General features: G+C 35.6%; 1 protein-coding gene across 7 annotated transcripts in view; it reads left to right on the top strand.

Moving 5' to 3' along the window:
* Window positions 1–5,976, top strand: part of LOC107100951 (UPF0606 protein KIAA1549L-like) — a 174,282-nt gene extending 168,306 nt beyond the window's left edge. For 6 of the 7 annotated variants that reach the window (XM_015399651.1, XM_015399649.1, XM_015399652.1 and 3 more), the window contains 4 exons: window positions 807–958; window positions 1,046–1,200; window positions 2,506–2,575; window positions 3,683–5,976. In XM_015399651.1, coding sequence (XP_015255137.1) covers window positions 807–958; window positions 1,046–1,200; window positions 2,506–2,535 — 337 coding nt within the window. In that variant the 3' untranslated portion in view covers window positions 2,536–2,575; window positions 3,683–5,976. The remainder of the gene's footprint in view (window positions 1–806; window positions 959–1,045; window positions 1,201–2,505; window positions 2,576–3,682) is intronic. The other variant, XM_015399648.1, reaches the window with a different exon arrangement.
* The last annotated feature ends 6,282 nt before the right edge of the window (window positions 5,977–12,258 follow it).

The raw sequence follows: 12,258 nt of genomic DNA, 5'->3' as shown, positions 1-12,258 counted from the left end.
GACCTGAGAGGTCTGACTGTCGATCCACTGCCAAACGGTCTATAATGTATTTTGGAGCAAAGACATTCAGTGATTTGTAGACCAACAGAAGGATTTTAAAGTCTATTCTCTGAGAAACGTGAAGAAGGTCTTTAGAACTTGGCTGATGTTCTCCATTTTCTTAGTTCTAGTGAGGACGCAGATAGTATAATTCTGGATCAGCTGCAGCTGTCCGATCCACTTTCTAGGCAGACCTGTGAAGACGCAGCAACTGAAGCTGCGTGATAACTTTTAAACGCTCCTCCTGTGACTTTGATTCCTTCTTACCACCCAGAGCTGGGATGGGTTCGTAGTTTATAGTACAGCTGGGTGTTGTCTGCATCACTATGGTAACTTATGTTGTTTGTTTTTGATTGATTGATTGACTTTCTTGATCTCATATTGGAGAAATTTACTCATTACATCAGCTCAAGTAGTAAAAGGAGAAGAAGAAGGTACCAAAAAGGAAGAAAAAGGTGCATGGGATCTGGGTTAGGGGAAGCATGAAGGTACTGAATAGGACGGACACTAAGATGGATACTTTGGGAACACCACAATATGATTAAGCACTTTAACAATGCTAGGATACTTTGCCTTTTATGTTGTCCACATTGTTGTATGTATCTATATGTATGTTAATATATCCTCTGTATAGTCTGTGACAATGCAGTGTAACAATCTCCTGCTGTTAATAAATAAAGCTGTCATCGTCAGATGAAGGTTTTTTTTTTCTCCAATGGTTGTTTATGGTTTTTTGTTTAGAGCTGACATTAGTGTCTCTTCTGCAGTAACAGCTCCACCCCTGACGTCAGCCTGAAGCCCCGTGTATCTGAAGCATCAGATCTGCAGACCCAGCAACACAACGGTGCCCCCTATCTGCCGCTGGCCAGGACACCTTTCCCTGCTGTCACTGTGGATCAGTCCATCAGCAACTACTCAGGCAAGACACAATGTTAACATGATCAAAACTCTGGAGAGAGAAGAATAAATGTCACGTTTATTTATAGTACAAATTTTATCATGACAGGAAACCCAATCACGGCAGTCTACGCTATATCAGCCAACCGACCGGGTTATTCGGATTACTTCGTCATGTCTCCTCCGTCCTCGTACAGGAGCCCCTCCTGGATGTCCTACCCACCCGAACCTGAAGATTTACCACGGCAATGGAACGACACTCCTGTAAGAAACAGAAAATGATCTGAAAAATGTTCTGCCTTTTTATGATCAAACATGAAAATGTCAGGTAATGAATATAAACATATATAAAAAATATGAAAAAGGTTCCCTAAAATTATAAAAAGGCATTTTAAATAAAAATGGCTGCTATTTAAGGCACTAAGCTATCCAAAGCAGCCAGACCACAGGATAACAAAAACTTCTGAAATCATAAAAGGACTGTGAATAAGAAATTTTTTTATTTAATTTGCTGCATTGAAGTTTAACGACTAGCAAACCTTTAAATTAAAGAAACTCCTTATGTAGAACCTTTCCGGCAACATGATGTAGGCTTAAAGAGCCCTTGAGACAGCATGCCCCAATCAATAGGAGGTAATGAAGAGATTATAAACAGAGTCAGTGATATCTATCGGTCTGATTAGTAGCAAACTAATCAGGAGTCGCTTGTTTACAAAAATAGGCTCAAGAAAGCATTGATGACTTCTACTGAACCAGAAGGTCACAGCAGTATCCATAATAACAGCTAAAGAACTGCAGGTGTCACTGTCATCAGTTAGGCTCAGTCTTTATTATTTCAACAATAAGCAAGAGACTAAATTCCATCAGTTAGAGACCTAAGACTAAAAATATTCCTTATTGCCGAAAACACAAACCTGTCTTACATTTAAAAAAAATTCTCATGACTGTTGGTGAAATATTCTGTAGACCAAAGAGAGAAAAGTTAAACTTTTACTTTGTGGTTCATTTTAAATAATGCAGCATTCAAGGAAAATAATGTCATGTGTAGTAATGTGTATGCCAATGTTCTCCACTGTAAATTTCTTCTGTCTCTGGTGAAGAGTGTGGTGAGAAATCCTCTACAAATCCTTGCAAAACTATTATTTCTGTGATTGATCCACTTACCATGTTTGTGTTGTTGCCTGTATTTAAGGCAATGTAGGTGGAAGTAGGTTCTCTGAAATGACTTTTTTTTGTCATTACATGATTAGTACTTTAAACTTCTGCACATTGGGGTCGTGTGGTTACATTTTACATTTTCCCATCTAGAGCAAGTTTATTAAGTCAGACATTTCTGTCTAAGTAAATAACCTAATTTCTAAATCAGATTTTCATCGTCTGATATAAAAATGTTTAATTATTTAAAAAAAGAGTAAAAATAAAAAGCCCTTAGTGGTAAATTCTTTTTCATTGTATTGTAAATATCTGTAATGCCCTAAAGTCAAAGTGAGCCGTGTGCAGTGTGCTCTTCAAGGATTTTAAAATGGGATGTTTTCCTTAATTTTCTTGTTATTCTCCTGATCTCTGCAGAACTCGCGTCATCTTGAGACCATCTGCTGAAGATGGCTGCGGTGAGAGAGCAGAATAACTCTGTGATTTGGTGGGTCAGATTTCCAATTCTTGTTTACTTATTTTAAAGCTTTAAAATTGTGTAGATTTTGTATTTATCTTTGGTAGTAAATATATTGTTTAAAGCCTGAAGGTATAGTTAAACAATTAAGCACCTGCTCATTTGATGTTGCAACTTTGATATTTACGTATTGCAGCTTTCGATCACTTCTGTTTAAAGTTCTTCTTCCAAATGAAGAAAGTAACCCCACATCATGGCCTCTCCACCCCCTTGCTTCAACCTGGGCTCTAGCTTTAAATGCAGTGCAGTGATGTGTTTGTGTAAAATACAATTTGGGAAATATGGCCAAAAATGTATTTCATTTCACAGATTAAGCAGCTCTTTACAGGGATGGGGACAGTTTATCAAGTGTGACTGAAACCTGTAAGAGATCTTTAGAAACCCCTGATTGTTTACGACCATTTTATTAAAGTTCAAAAAAGTAAAACTCATTAGCCAGGTTCTAATAGTTTGGGACTTTTCAATCTATTTTAGTTTGATTAAGTTGTAACTATTTTCTTCTGTTATTCAGTTGGTTTTAATCATTTCTAAAATAATTGCCTTAATTTTTATTATTAATTTTTAATAAGGCTTAGTTTTGGATTATTTTGATCAGCTCTTGTACCGGTTTTATTTTTTTTGTACTTTGTGAAATTTTACTTGCAGGATTTAAAAAGGTCAGGGTATTGTATATTTATGAAACAATGTATGTAATACAAACTCAACAACAGACACTACTTTTTTTAAACAGCTGACTGAATACTGTGAGGGAAAAAAAAACACCACTTTGCAAAACTTATAAGAGAAATTGATAAGCATGAAAACAAAAATCGTATTTTGAATATTTAAGGACATTTTTGTCAGTTTTATTTATGCACAGTACAGTTTTAGTTAGTTGTAGTGTTTTCCTTAAATTACATCTTTTATTCATTTCTGTAGACCCTGCTCAGGAGAAGAGAAAATGAAAAACAGATAAAATGGGGTTTAAAATCTCTGCACAACACTCGTGAATTCTTTGTTTGATTATTGAAACTGGTGAAAATATATTTACACATTTTTTACATCCTTATCTTCATTCTGATGTTCTTCTTTTCACAGCTTCGTTTCATCCTTTTCCTCCCTGCAGGCATCTTTAAGGCTAGATGACCTCTTCCCTTTTGAAGGCATTCTTTAGATTCCTCTCCCTCATCCTCCCTGACCTCCACCTCACCAAAGTACCTGAGAACACGGCTAGGTGCTCCACAGTTCCTCTGCCCCAGGAAATCTTTCACTTTCTCCTCTTTAATCTCTTTACCAATGACCACCTCAGCCATATTTTTCTCTGTCCGTATTCTGAGCTGCCTCTGGCCTCTGTAGTACGTCCTGGCCCCTCTGGATCTCCCCCAGCTCTACAACCAGAGGCTCCTCATACCGGTTGGTGAAGCTGAGCGGAGCTTCCTGCAGGGTGAACAAACAGAGGGAATACGGCACGGTGTGAAAAAACTCCAGCATTACTTGCCATCTTCCCAGCACATGATGGCACACAGTTATTAGTATTACTGCCCCAGCAAAGGCCGTCTCTACTCCTCAGCAATGAACCAGGCTGGTCTGGACTGGACCTGAACTGTCCTGGACTTAAGGTCCACCATAAAGCCAGGAAAGCTGAACTGACATAAAACTGTGCTTTTTTGATGAACCCAAATCCCTCTGTAAATCTTATACAGCTGGTTAATATGTGTATTTTGAACTTAGGTGAGGAAAAAAAAGGAAAAAAGAACGACAACGACAAAAAAAAAAAAAAAATCTCTCTGATCCTGAGCTGTCTTACTTTTAGTTTTTGGATATTTGTGTGCTTTCGTCTTATCTTTTTGTGCATTGATAATTATCAATGGATTACTGTTCAAAACAAACTGTGGGTGTCGCTTAGTCACTCGCTTATTCAAATATTTTCAAGCAAAAAGATGTGTTCCATTTTTTTTTTTGAGGCAGAGAAATCGGCGGCTTAGTCGTTTGTGGTTATGATGGCTTTTTCTAAACTTTCAAAATAAACATTTTTGCTTCAGTAGATTCAGTAACAAAAAGAAGAATCTCTCACGACATTCTGTTGATCATCTGATGATGCAGTTTCTGTCCGTTTTTCATCACCGGGGTCGAACTGAAAACATGCAACCACTAATAATGCTTCGTTAGAATGATTTTCAGCTGTAGTTTGACCCGATTTTCCTTTATCGTGTGATTACATCAGTGTTAAGCTGTTTTACTTGAAAGCTGTCTACCGTATTCTACTGTATAACAATCTCAGACTTTTTTTTGTATTCTTAACCTGGAGTTTAATGTTTGGACTCTTATTAAGGAGTGTCCAAAAGACTTGTTGGGCTCTGAGGAGCCAGACTTGATAAGGATCTCATGAATTGTTGTAAATAAAAGATGATTTAATGAAGAGATTTATGCAAGCAGCGTGGGGAAAAAAGTGCTGGACATTATTCGAATGCCATTTCCCTCCTTAGTTTCTTCATTTTTAGGTTAAGGAATGGTCAGACTGTCTTTTATAACTCTGACTTTCTGAAGGTTTCACATATTTCAGCATCATCTGTACTACGAAGCAGGTTTTCTCTGGCAGTAATGCCATCATTTCTAATCATGAAGATAAATCTAATGATAATCTGTTGTTTGTTTGTTGTATTTTAGTTTTAAGTTATAGAGCTTCATCGAAATCTGAAAACAAAAATATGGTGCACAAGTTAAACCGTATGTTAAAAGGTTTCTACTATAAAAGGCTAAATATGATAAATACACCTAAAGTCTTTAACTGGTAGAGCTCAGAGCTCAACTAAGGCCCAACGAAATCTGACTGTAATTTAAATAGGCAGGTAGTTTTTCTTGGATTTTACAGAAATAATTGGATTGAACATTACTTTGAAAAATGTGAAAGTCCCACAGTCTAATGGAAGATCTACATGAAGGGAAGGATTAACTTGAGCATTCAGCATCATTAAACAACTTTTATGTTTCAGATATTCACATATAGCACCACTGCGCCATGATCTGGAAAAAGAACCAAACTGTCCCGTTTAGATGAATAGAATTTCTTGGAAGAGACTTGAACTAGAAACCTAGAGCTATTTGGTTCAAAGTAAAAGCGAAGTTTACAAAAGAAATCACTCTGCATCAGCTGTCAAGCACAGTAGAGGAAGCATCATCCTGTGAGGGAGTTCCACAGCCAGCTGTACTGCAGCCTGTCATAAACAAGAAGCTGCAGCAACACCAATGCATTGTCCATGTTGACTGTTTTTAGTCAGTTTTTAATTAAGTTTTTAATTCAGAAATGAAACTTTGAAAAACTTTATTAAAAAAAAGTTTTGAGAGTAACTTTGCTGTTTTATCAGATTTTATTTCTTTTTTTTTCTTTTTAATTTCCCTTTTTCAGAATAAGTTTTACAAATTGCGTGATTTTAAAATTGTTTTTTACAGATCAGTTAACAAAATCTGAAAAAAAAAAAATATTGTAAAAATGAAATCAGAGAAAAAAACAAACTCTCAAACATTTTTTATTATTACGATGTTTCATTTCAGGATTGCATTTTATTTAGTTTTTTAAGCATTTAAAAATTTGTCAATTAAAACAATAATGGAACAAAATTAAGTCCATAGAATTCCTCCGAGAGAACAGATTTATTATTAGAGGAAGTCTAATCTAATTGATCACATTAGGAATGTGTGGAGTTAATGGAATTCAGGAAGAGGCAGCCTGTCAGCAAAGCTTCAAATCAACAGCTAGATGCAATTAAATGGTCAAGATTCCAAACACAGAAAAAAAAAAAAAAACTGTTTATAGCACAGGCTACGTTTAAGCTCATGTAATGGCCACAATTAAGACTGTACAAAAAGTAGGTTTACAAGCTGAGAATCCAGTAATATAAATCAATTTTAAAATGTCTGCCAAGAATAGTGTTTAAATATATTCACAGGATTTTTCCAGGTTGGTGGGTTCAGGTTGTTAGGGCAAAATGCAACTTACTATAGAGCTTTAATATTCGTTTTCAGAGTATGAACATATTTTTCATTTAAATTTGGTCTAATTGTGTTAAACCTTACCAGAAAATGGAGTTTAACCAGTAATCCTGCTCCGTGGTACAGTCCTACATCATGTTGAACAAAACCAACACTATTACAGATCTCTGTGGCACATCATAAACACTAATAGCCATAAAATAGTGGGATTAATGCAATATTTTTCTTAGCAAGAATATCTAAAATGTATTATTTTTCAATGAAGAAGAGAAATTCTGAGTGCTCTGTATTTACGGCTTCTCATCATTTAGATGTTAGTGAAGGAGGTTATAGCCATACAATAAACACCAGTTAGTGACCATGAAAACAGCATGGTGTCAAAAATAACAGTTGAGAATTTCAATTAGTGTAGATTTAAGGTAAACTAGAAATGATTGGCTTACATGCATTGAAAGGCAAAAAGGTGCCTAATCAGTGCAAAACTGATACTTTATGTGATGTACTGAGCTGCTCAGACTCCTAAACTGTAAAGTATGTTGACGTGCAATAAGGTTTATTTATTCAGAAGGACACGAAGAGAGATCTGTTCTTTGGAAAAATCTTTGGCTCCTATTATAAGGCTGGAAAAAGCACTCTGTCCTTGTTAATGTACACACCTATGTTAAAACTGGAACAAGAGAGTCTTCCTTTACTGGAAAAAATAGAAATCTAAATATTTTTTTTCTTAAAATAAGTGCATTTGTTCTTGAATTGAGGTGAGACTCTTTGCCAATGGAACAAGACAATTTACATTTAAAATAAGTAAAAAAAAAATGCATTGTCTTATATCAAGTGCATATTATCTAATTATCTTATTTTAAGTGTAAAAAATAATCATTCCATTGGCAAAACATCTTGTTTACCTACCTACATTAGGGGAAATACAATTAAATTAAGAAATGTTGACTTATTTTCTAGATTGTTTTTCCATTTGCTCTTGATCTAAAAACAGCCTTATTGTAAAGCAGGGGTTTCCAAATTTGGGGGTAGGAACCCTAAGGGTGGGTCATGGTCTTCACAATCACTGTGATGTGATGGCAGAGGTATACAGAGGGCAAAATATATATAAAATACATACATATTAATGTTCCAAAAATACAGAAATGTACCATAGTTAAATATAAATTACATAAAATGTACAACTGCATTTAAAATGATGCATTAAATAATGAAATGTCTTTTTAAAAATTATTTAAACCTTCAAATAACTAGGTCACTTTATATGGATAAAGAGATAAACTAATGATTTGTATTTTTGGGATCACTTGTCCGGGGGGTCACGGGCTCCAATATTTGGGAACTCCTTGCACTGAAGGATGAGAACAACAATTACTTTTATTGAATGTTAAATTCTGAATTTTTTACAGCTTCTAAACCTGCACTGAACCCTCTGAAACGGGGACGTAAAAGACAAATACTTTAAGGTCAATTTAAGTTTTTAATTTAAAATGCACTGATTCTTTGCTGTAGATATTTCTTTTTTGAAACAAATACAGTATGTTTTAAATTTTAAAGTAGACCCTGTTTGTTACTGTAAGAATTTGTTTTGAAGAAAGTTGCTTTTCTCTTCTTTCCTGCAGTGGATGTAACAAATATGGAGAGAAAGCAAAAGAATGAGGCAGGAGAACATTAGTTTGAGCACGCACAGTACTGTTACCATGTCATATCAGGACATTTAGAACTGCCATTGAATTTTTAAAATCATCCTCACTGTACAGAGTCATGTAACTTAAGCCAAAATGGAAAGAGAAAAAAAAATCCTTATTTCTTATTCAAAGATCCCGTAGTAAAGCGGTTGATGTTTTTTTTTTCTAGATTGGCTAGTTTTTAAAGCAGCCGTTTAAAAGAAATTTGAAGCTGGACTCAAAGTTTATGTACAATGTTTCCACTGTAAAGGGTTGACGGCGAGATGCTTTTATTGTTGAAAGGCTTCACGATGGACTGTGTATTAATTTGAACCCCATCATGATGCAGTGATGTCATGATGGTGCTGATGATGTCACACTGTTGTCACTTTGGTGTTGATGAGCTCACAATGGCGATTTGAAAGCTCTTGGATGTAGTTAAGCTGAAAACCTTGAATTTAAACAATAAATCAAATGATAATTCAATAAATGTTGGTGTTTTTTTCTCATTTGGTGTACATTTCCTTTACAAATATAATTCAGTCTCATTGAACATGGAACGATATGATTAAAGCATTTATATCTGTTGATTTAATGATTTGAATTTGAAATAAAAAAAAACAAATTTTGTTCTTGAAAACGGAAATAATTTACATTTGTAGGTAGAGTGAAGCAGAATGATGAAAAGGAGTCCCTATGTCATCCAGCAGTCTAAGCCTATAGCAGCAGAACTATAGAGATAGCTCAGGATAACCTGAGCCACTCTAACTATAAGCCTTATCAATAAGAAACAGTTAAACTTGCCTTAAAAGTAGAAAGTTTGTCTGCCTCACAGACTAAAACTGGTATTTGATTCCACAGCAGAGGAGCCTGATAACTAAAAGATCTGCCTTACATTCTACTTCTAGAAATTCTAGGAACCACTAGTAAAGCTGCAGATTGAGAGCGAAGTGCTCTGTTAGGAACATAAGGAACAATCAGATCTCTGACATAAGATGGAACTTGGTCATTTAAGGCTTTATATGTGAGAAGGAGGATTTTAAATTCTGTTCTGGATTCAACAGGAAGCCAATGAAGGGAAAAAAATATATTGATTGTAAGTTGAGTGGAAGAAAAAAATATTAGAAAATGCACTGAAGCCACATGGATACCTGCATCTTAAAGAGGATTGTAGAGCAAAACCCATAAAAAAACTAATATTGACAAAAGATGTTTTTTCATTGTGTTTTAAACCACTGTTGAAATCTAGTCAGAGCATCTTGTCTGGTCTAAAACAGATTGTGCCAGACTGTTGCTAGGTGGTTATATGAAACTCATTTTAAAATTTTGCATTTCATATGAAAACTAAGGCACATAATCCTACCTCCCTGCGATCCCATGCATAGTTTCAACCGTTATTCATAAAATTGGTTGCCAAGCCAGCTACAGGTCTTTTGCTCTTTACTTTTATTATAGTGGTGAAGTATACGATTTCTAGGAACCACTAGTGAACCTACAGATTGAGAGCAAAGTGCTTTGTTTGAAACATAAGGAACAATCAGATCTCTGACATAAGATTGAACTTGGCAATTTAATGCTTTATATGAGAGAAGGAGGATTTTAAATTCTGTTCTGGATTCAACAGGAAGCCAATGAAGATAAGCTAAGGTACAAGACATATGATTTAACTTTTAGTTTTCATCAGAACTCTGGCTGCAGCATTTTGCATCAGCTGAAGTCTTTTAACTACAGTTTGTGGAAATCCTGATAGTAAAGAATTACAATAGTGCAGCCTTAAGTAACAAATGCATGGACTAGTTTCTCAGCATCACCCCTGGATAAGAAATTTCAATTTTTTGCAATAACTCACTCAATTAGTAAAATAGATTTAAATAAAGTACTTAGTGCTTATACAGAAGGGTACATGATGATTTTAGTAGGCTGATATTGTATTTATTAAAACGTTTTATGGTCAAGTCTGATATCTTAATTTTCTATAAAAATATGATTTTTCTTTTTTCTTTTTATGTAGTGCTAGATTTACTGGCAAATAACTCGCTTCCCTGAAGCCATTCCGCTAAGAAAAATTACAGCGTCCACTATAACTAAAGCTCTTCTGAAGTTTTTTTTTTGTTGCAATTTTTGGTCTGCCTAGAGTTATAGAAACTGATCAAGGCAGCAATTTTCAGCCCGAGCTCTTAAAGCAGACACTACAGTCTTTTGGCATTAAACACATTCCCTCCAGTCCTTACCATCCTCAGTCACAAGGGGCTCTAGAAAGATGACAACAGACTATCAAGGCCATGATGCGCAAATATTGTCATGAGACAGACAAAAACTGGGATGAAGGACTCCCTTTTCTGTTGTTTGCAGCCTGTTAAGCTAAACAGGAGTCTCTTGGTTTTAGCCCTGCTGAGCTTGTTTTTGCTCATTGTGTAAGGGGACCTCAAAAGGTTTTGAAGGAGCAACTCCTGTCAGCCGACACTCAGAAACAATCTAATGTCCTTGAGTTTGTCACACAATGTCGGGAACGTCTATACCATGCTTGTTCAATACCAAGAAAGTCTTTGTCGGCTTCCCAAGGGAAAATGAAACAACTATATGACACAAAGAGTGTAAAGCAGTCGTTTGAACCAGGTGATAAGGTGCTCATGCTGGTGCCCACACCTGGCCCATCCCTCTCAGCCCAATTTGCAGGTCCATATGTGGTAAAAAGGTAAAATGACCACAAGGACGCATGTTGTGAGGACTCTCTAAAACCTGTGTCAATCTCTCTTGTGTCTGGAGATAACCCCCATGTTGGATTGAGAAAGTGTGATGAAGGCCACTGTGGTAGGCTCTCAAACTCTGTCATACTTAATTCCCTGGATGAGTATCTGGCCATAGTTTGTTGAGAACATTTACACGACTAAAAATTTAACCTAAGGCAATAATATTGAAGGCTCTTCATATGTATGTAAGGGATCTATTAAATGTATGTCTTCCTTTTTGAACAAAATTTATTAAATCAATTCACTTTTCAAAAATAATTTATGTATGGAGATGATCCTGTAGTTATGGTGATGATCTTAGTACAGTACCAAACATTGCTTTTTTAAGACCACCAGAGGGAGGCAAACACTCACCCACTGTGAAGTCACACTTTTATAGGCAAAATACTTATTTTATTTGTGTTATATTTGAGTTAAGAAAAGGGCAATTCTCTAAAAAATCCATTAAACTATTTTACTATGTAATAAAATTTTCTGACTTTCTTTATGACAAATTACACCATCTTACTGGTGTAACATTTGTTCTCTTTGCCTATTATGCTTTGTTTCCGATTGATTCGTAGGTAAATGTAGCCTTTTTGTTTATATTCATCTTGACAACATCATGTGCCGGCGATTACATCACTGTGCGTTTAATTGGTAAACAAGCTGAAGCAATGGAGGCAACTGAGTGACCTCATAGCATAGTTGTAAAAAATAAAAGTTCAAGATCAAAGGTAAAAAGGTGCAAAAGGATGTTTGATTCTAAAAGAGATAAAGCTCATGTTGTGCTGTGAAAACTGTACAGTATAACCGCTTGAGTACACTAAAGCTGGAGCTCAAAAATAATTCTGATATTGCTGTGAAGTTGTTAAAAAGGTGAATACTGCTGGTGTTAACAATAAACCACACATAAGGCAGACATCTATGTACTTTTAAGACTACCGTAGGCTTTTTGATAGAGCTTATACTTAGAAGGGTTTAGGATATCCTGAGCTATCTCTATAGTTATGCTGCTATAGAATTAGACTGCTGGAGGACATAGGTACCCATTTTCATCATTATGATTCCTTCTTTCTGTATCCTCCCATTCTGCTGTATTTTTTAGTTCAACCTCTAACTTTATCCTCTCTTTGCTTTTCTCCTCATAACAGCTTCATCTGGTATGTCCCTGTTTGGCTGTGACACCTTCCTGGAGAGAAATATCCACTGTGCTGCTGCCATCAACACCTTTGATTAAGATGATAGAGTTTGGCCAATATTTTAGTGCTTATTCCTGTATGCTGGTTAA

Source organism: Cyprinodon variegatus, unplaced genomic scaffold, assembly GCF_000732505.1.
Source record: "Cyprinodon variegatus isolate N-32 unplaced genomic scaffold, C_variegatus-1.0 Scaffold1035, whole genome shotgun sequence".
Classification (NCBI taxonomy): domain Eukaryota; kingdom Metazoa; phylum Chordata; class Actinopteri; order Cyprinodontiformes; family Cyprinodontidae; genus Cyprinodon; species Cyprinodon variegatus.
Note: the sequence above shows the minus strand (reverse complement) of the source record. Positions and strands in the feature narration are given on the sequence as shown.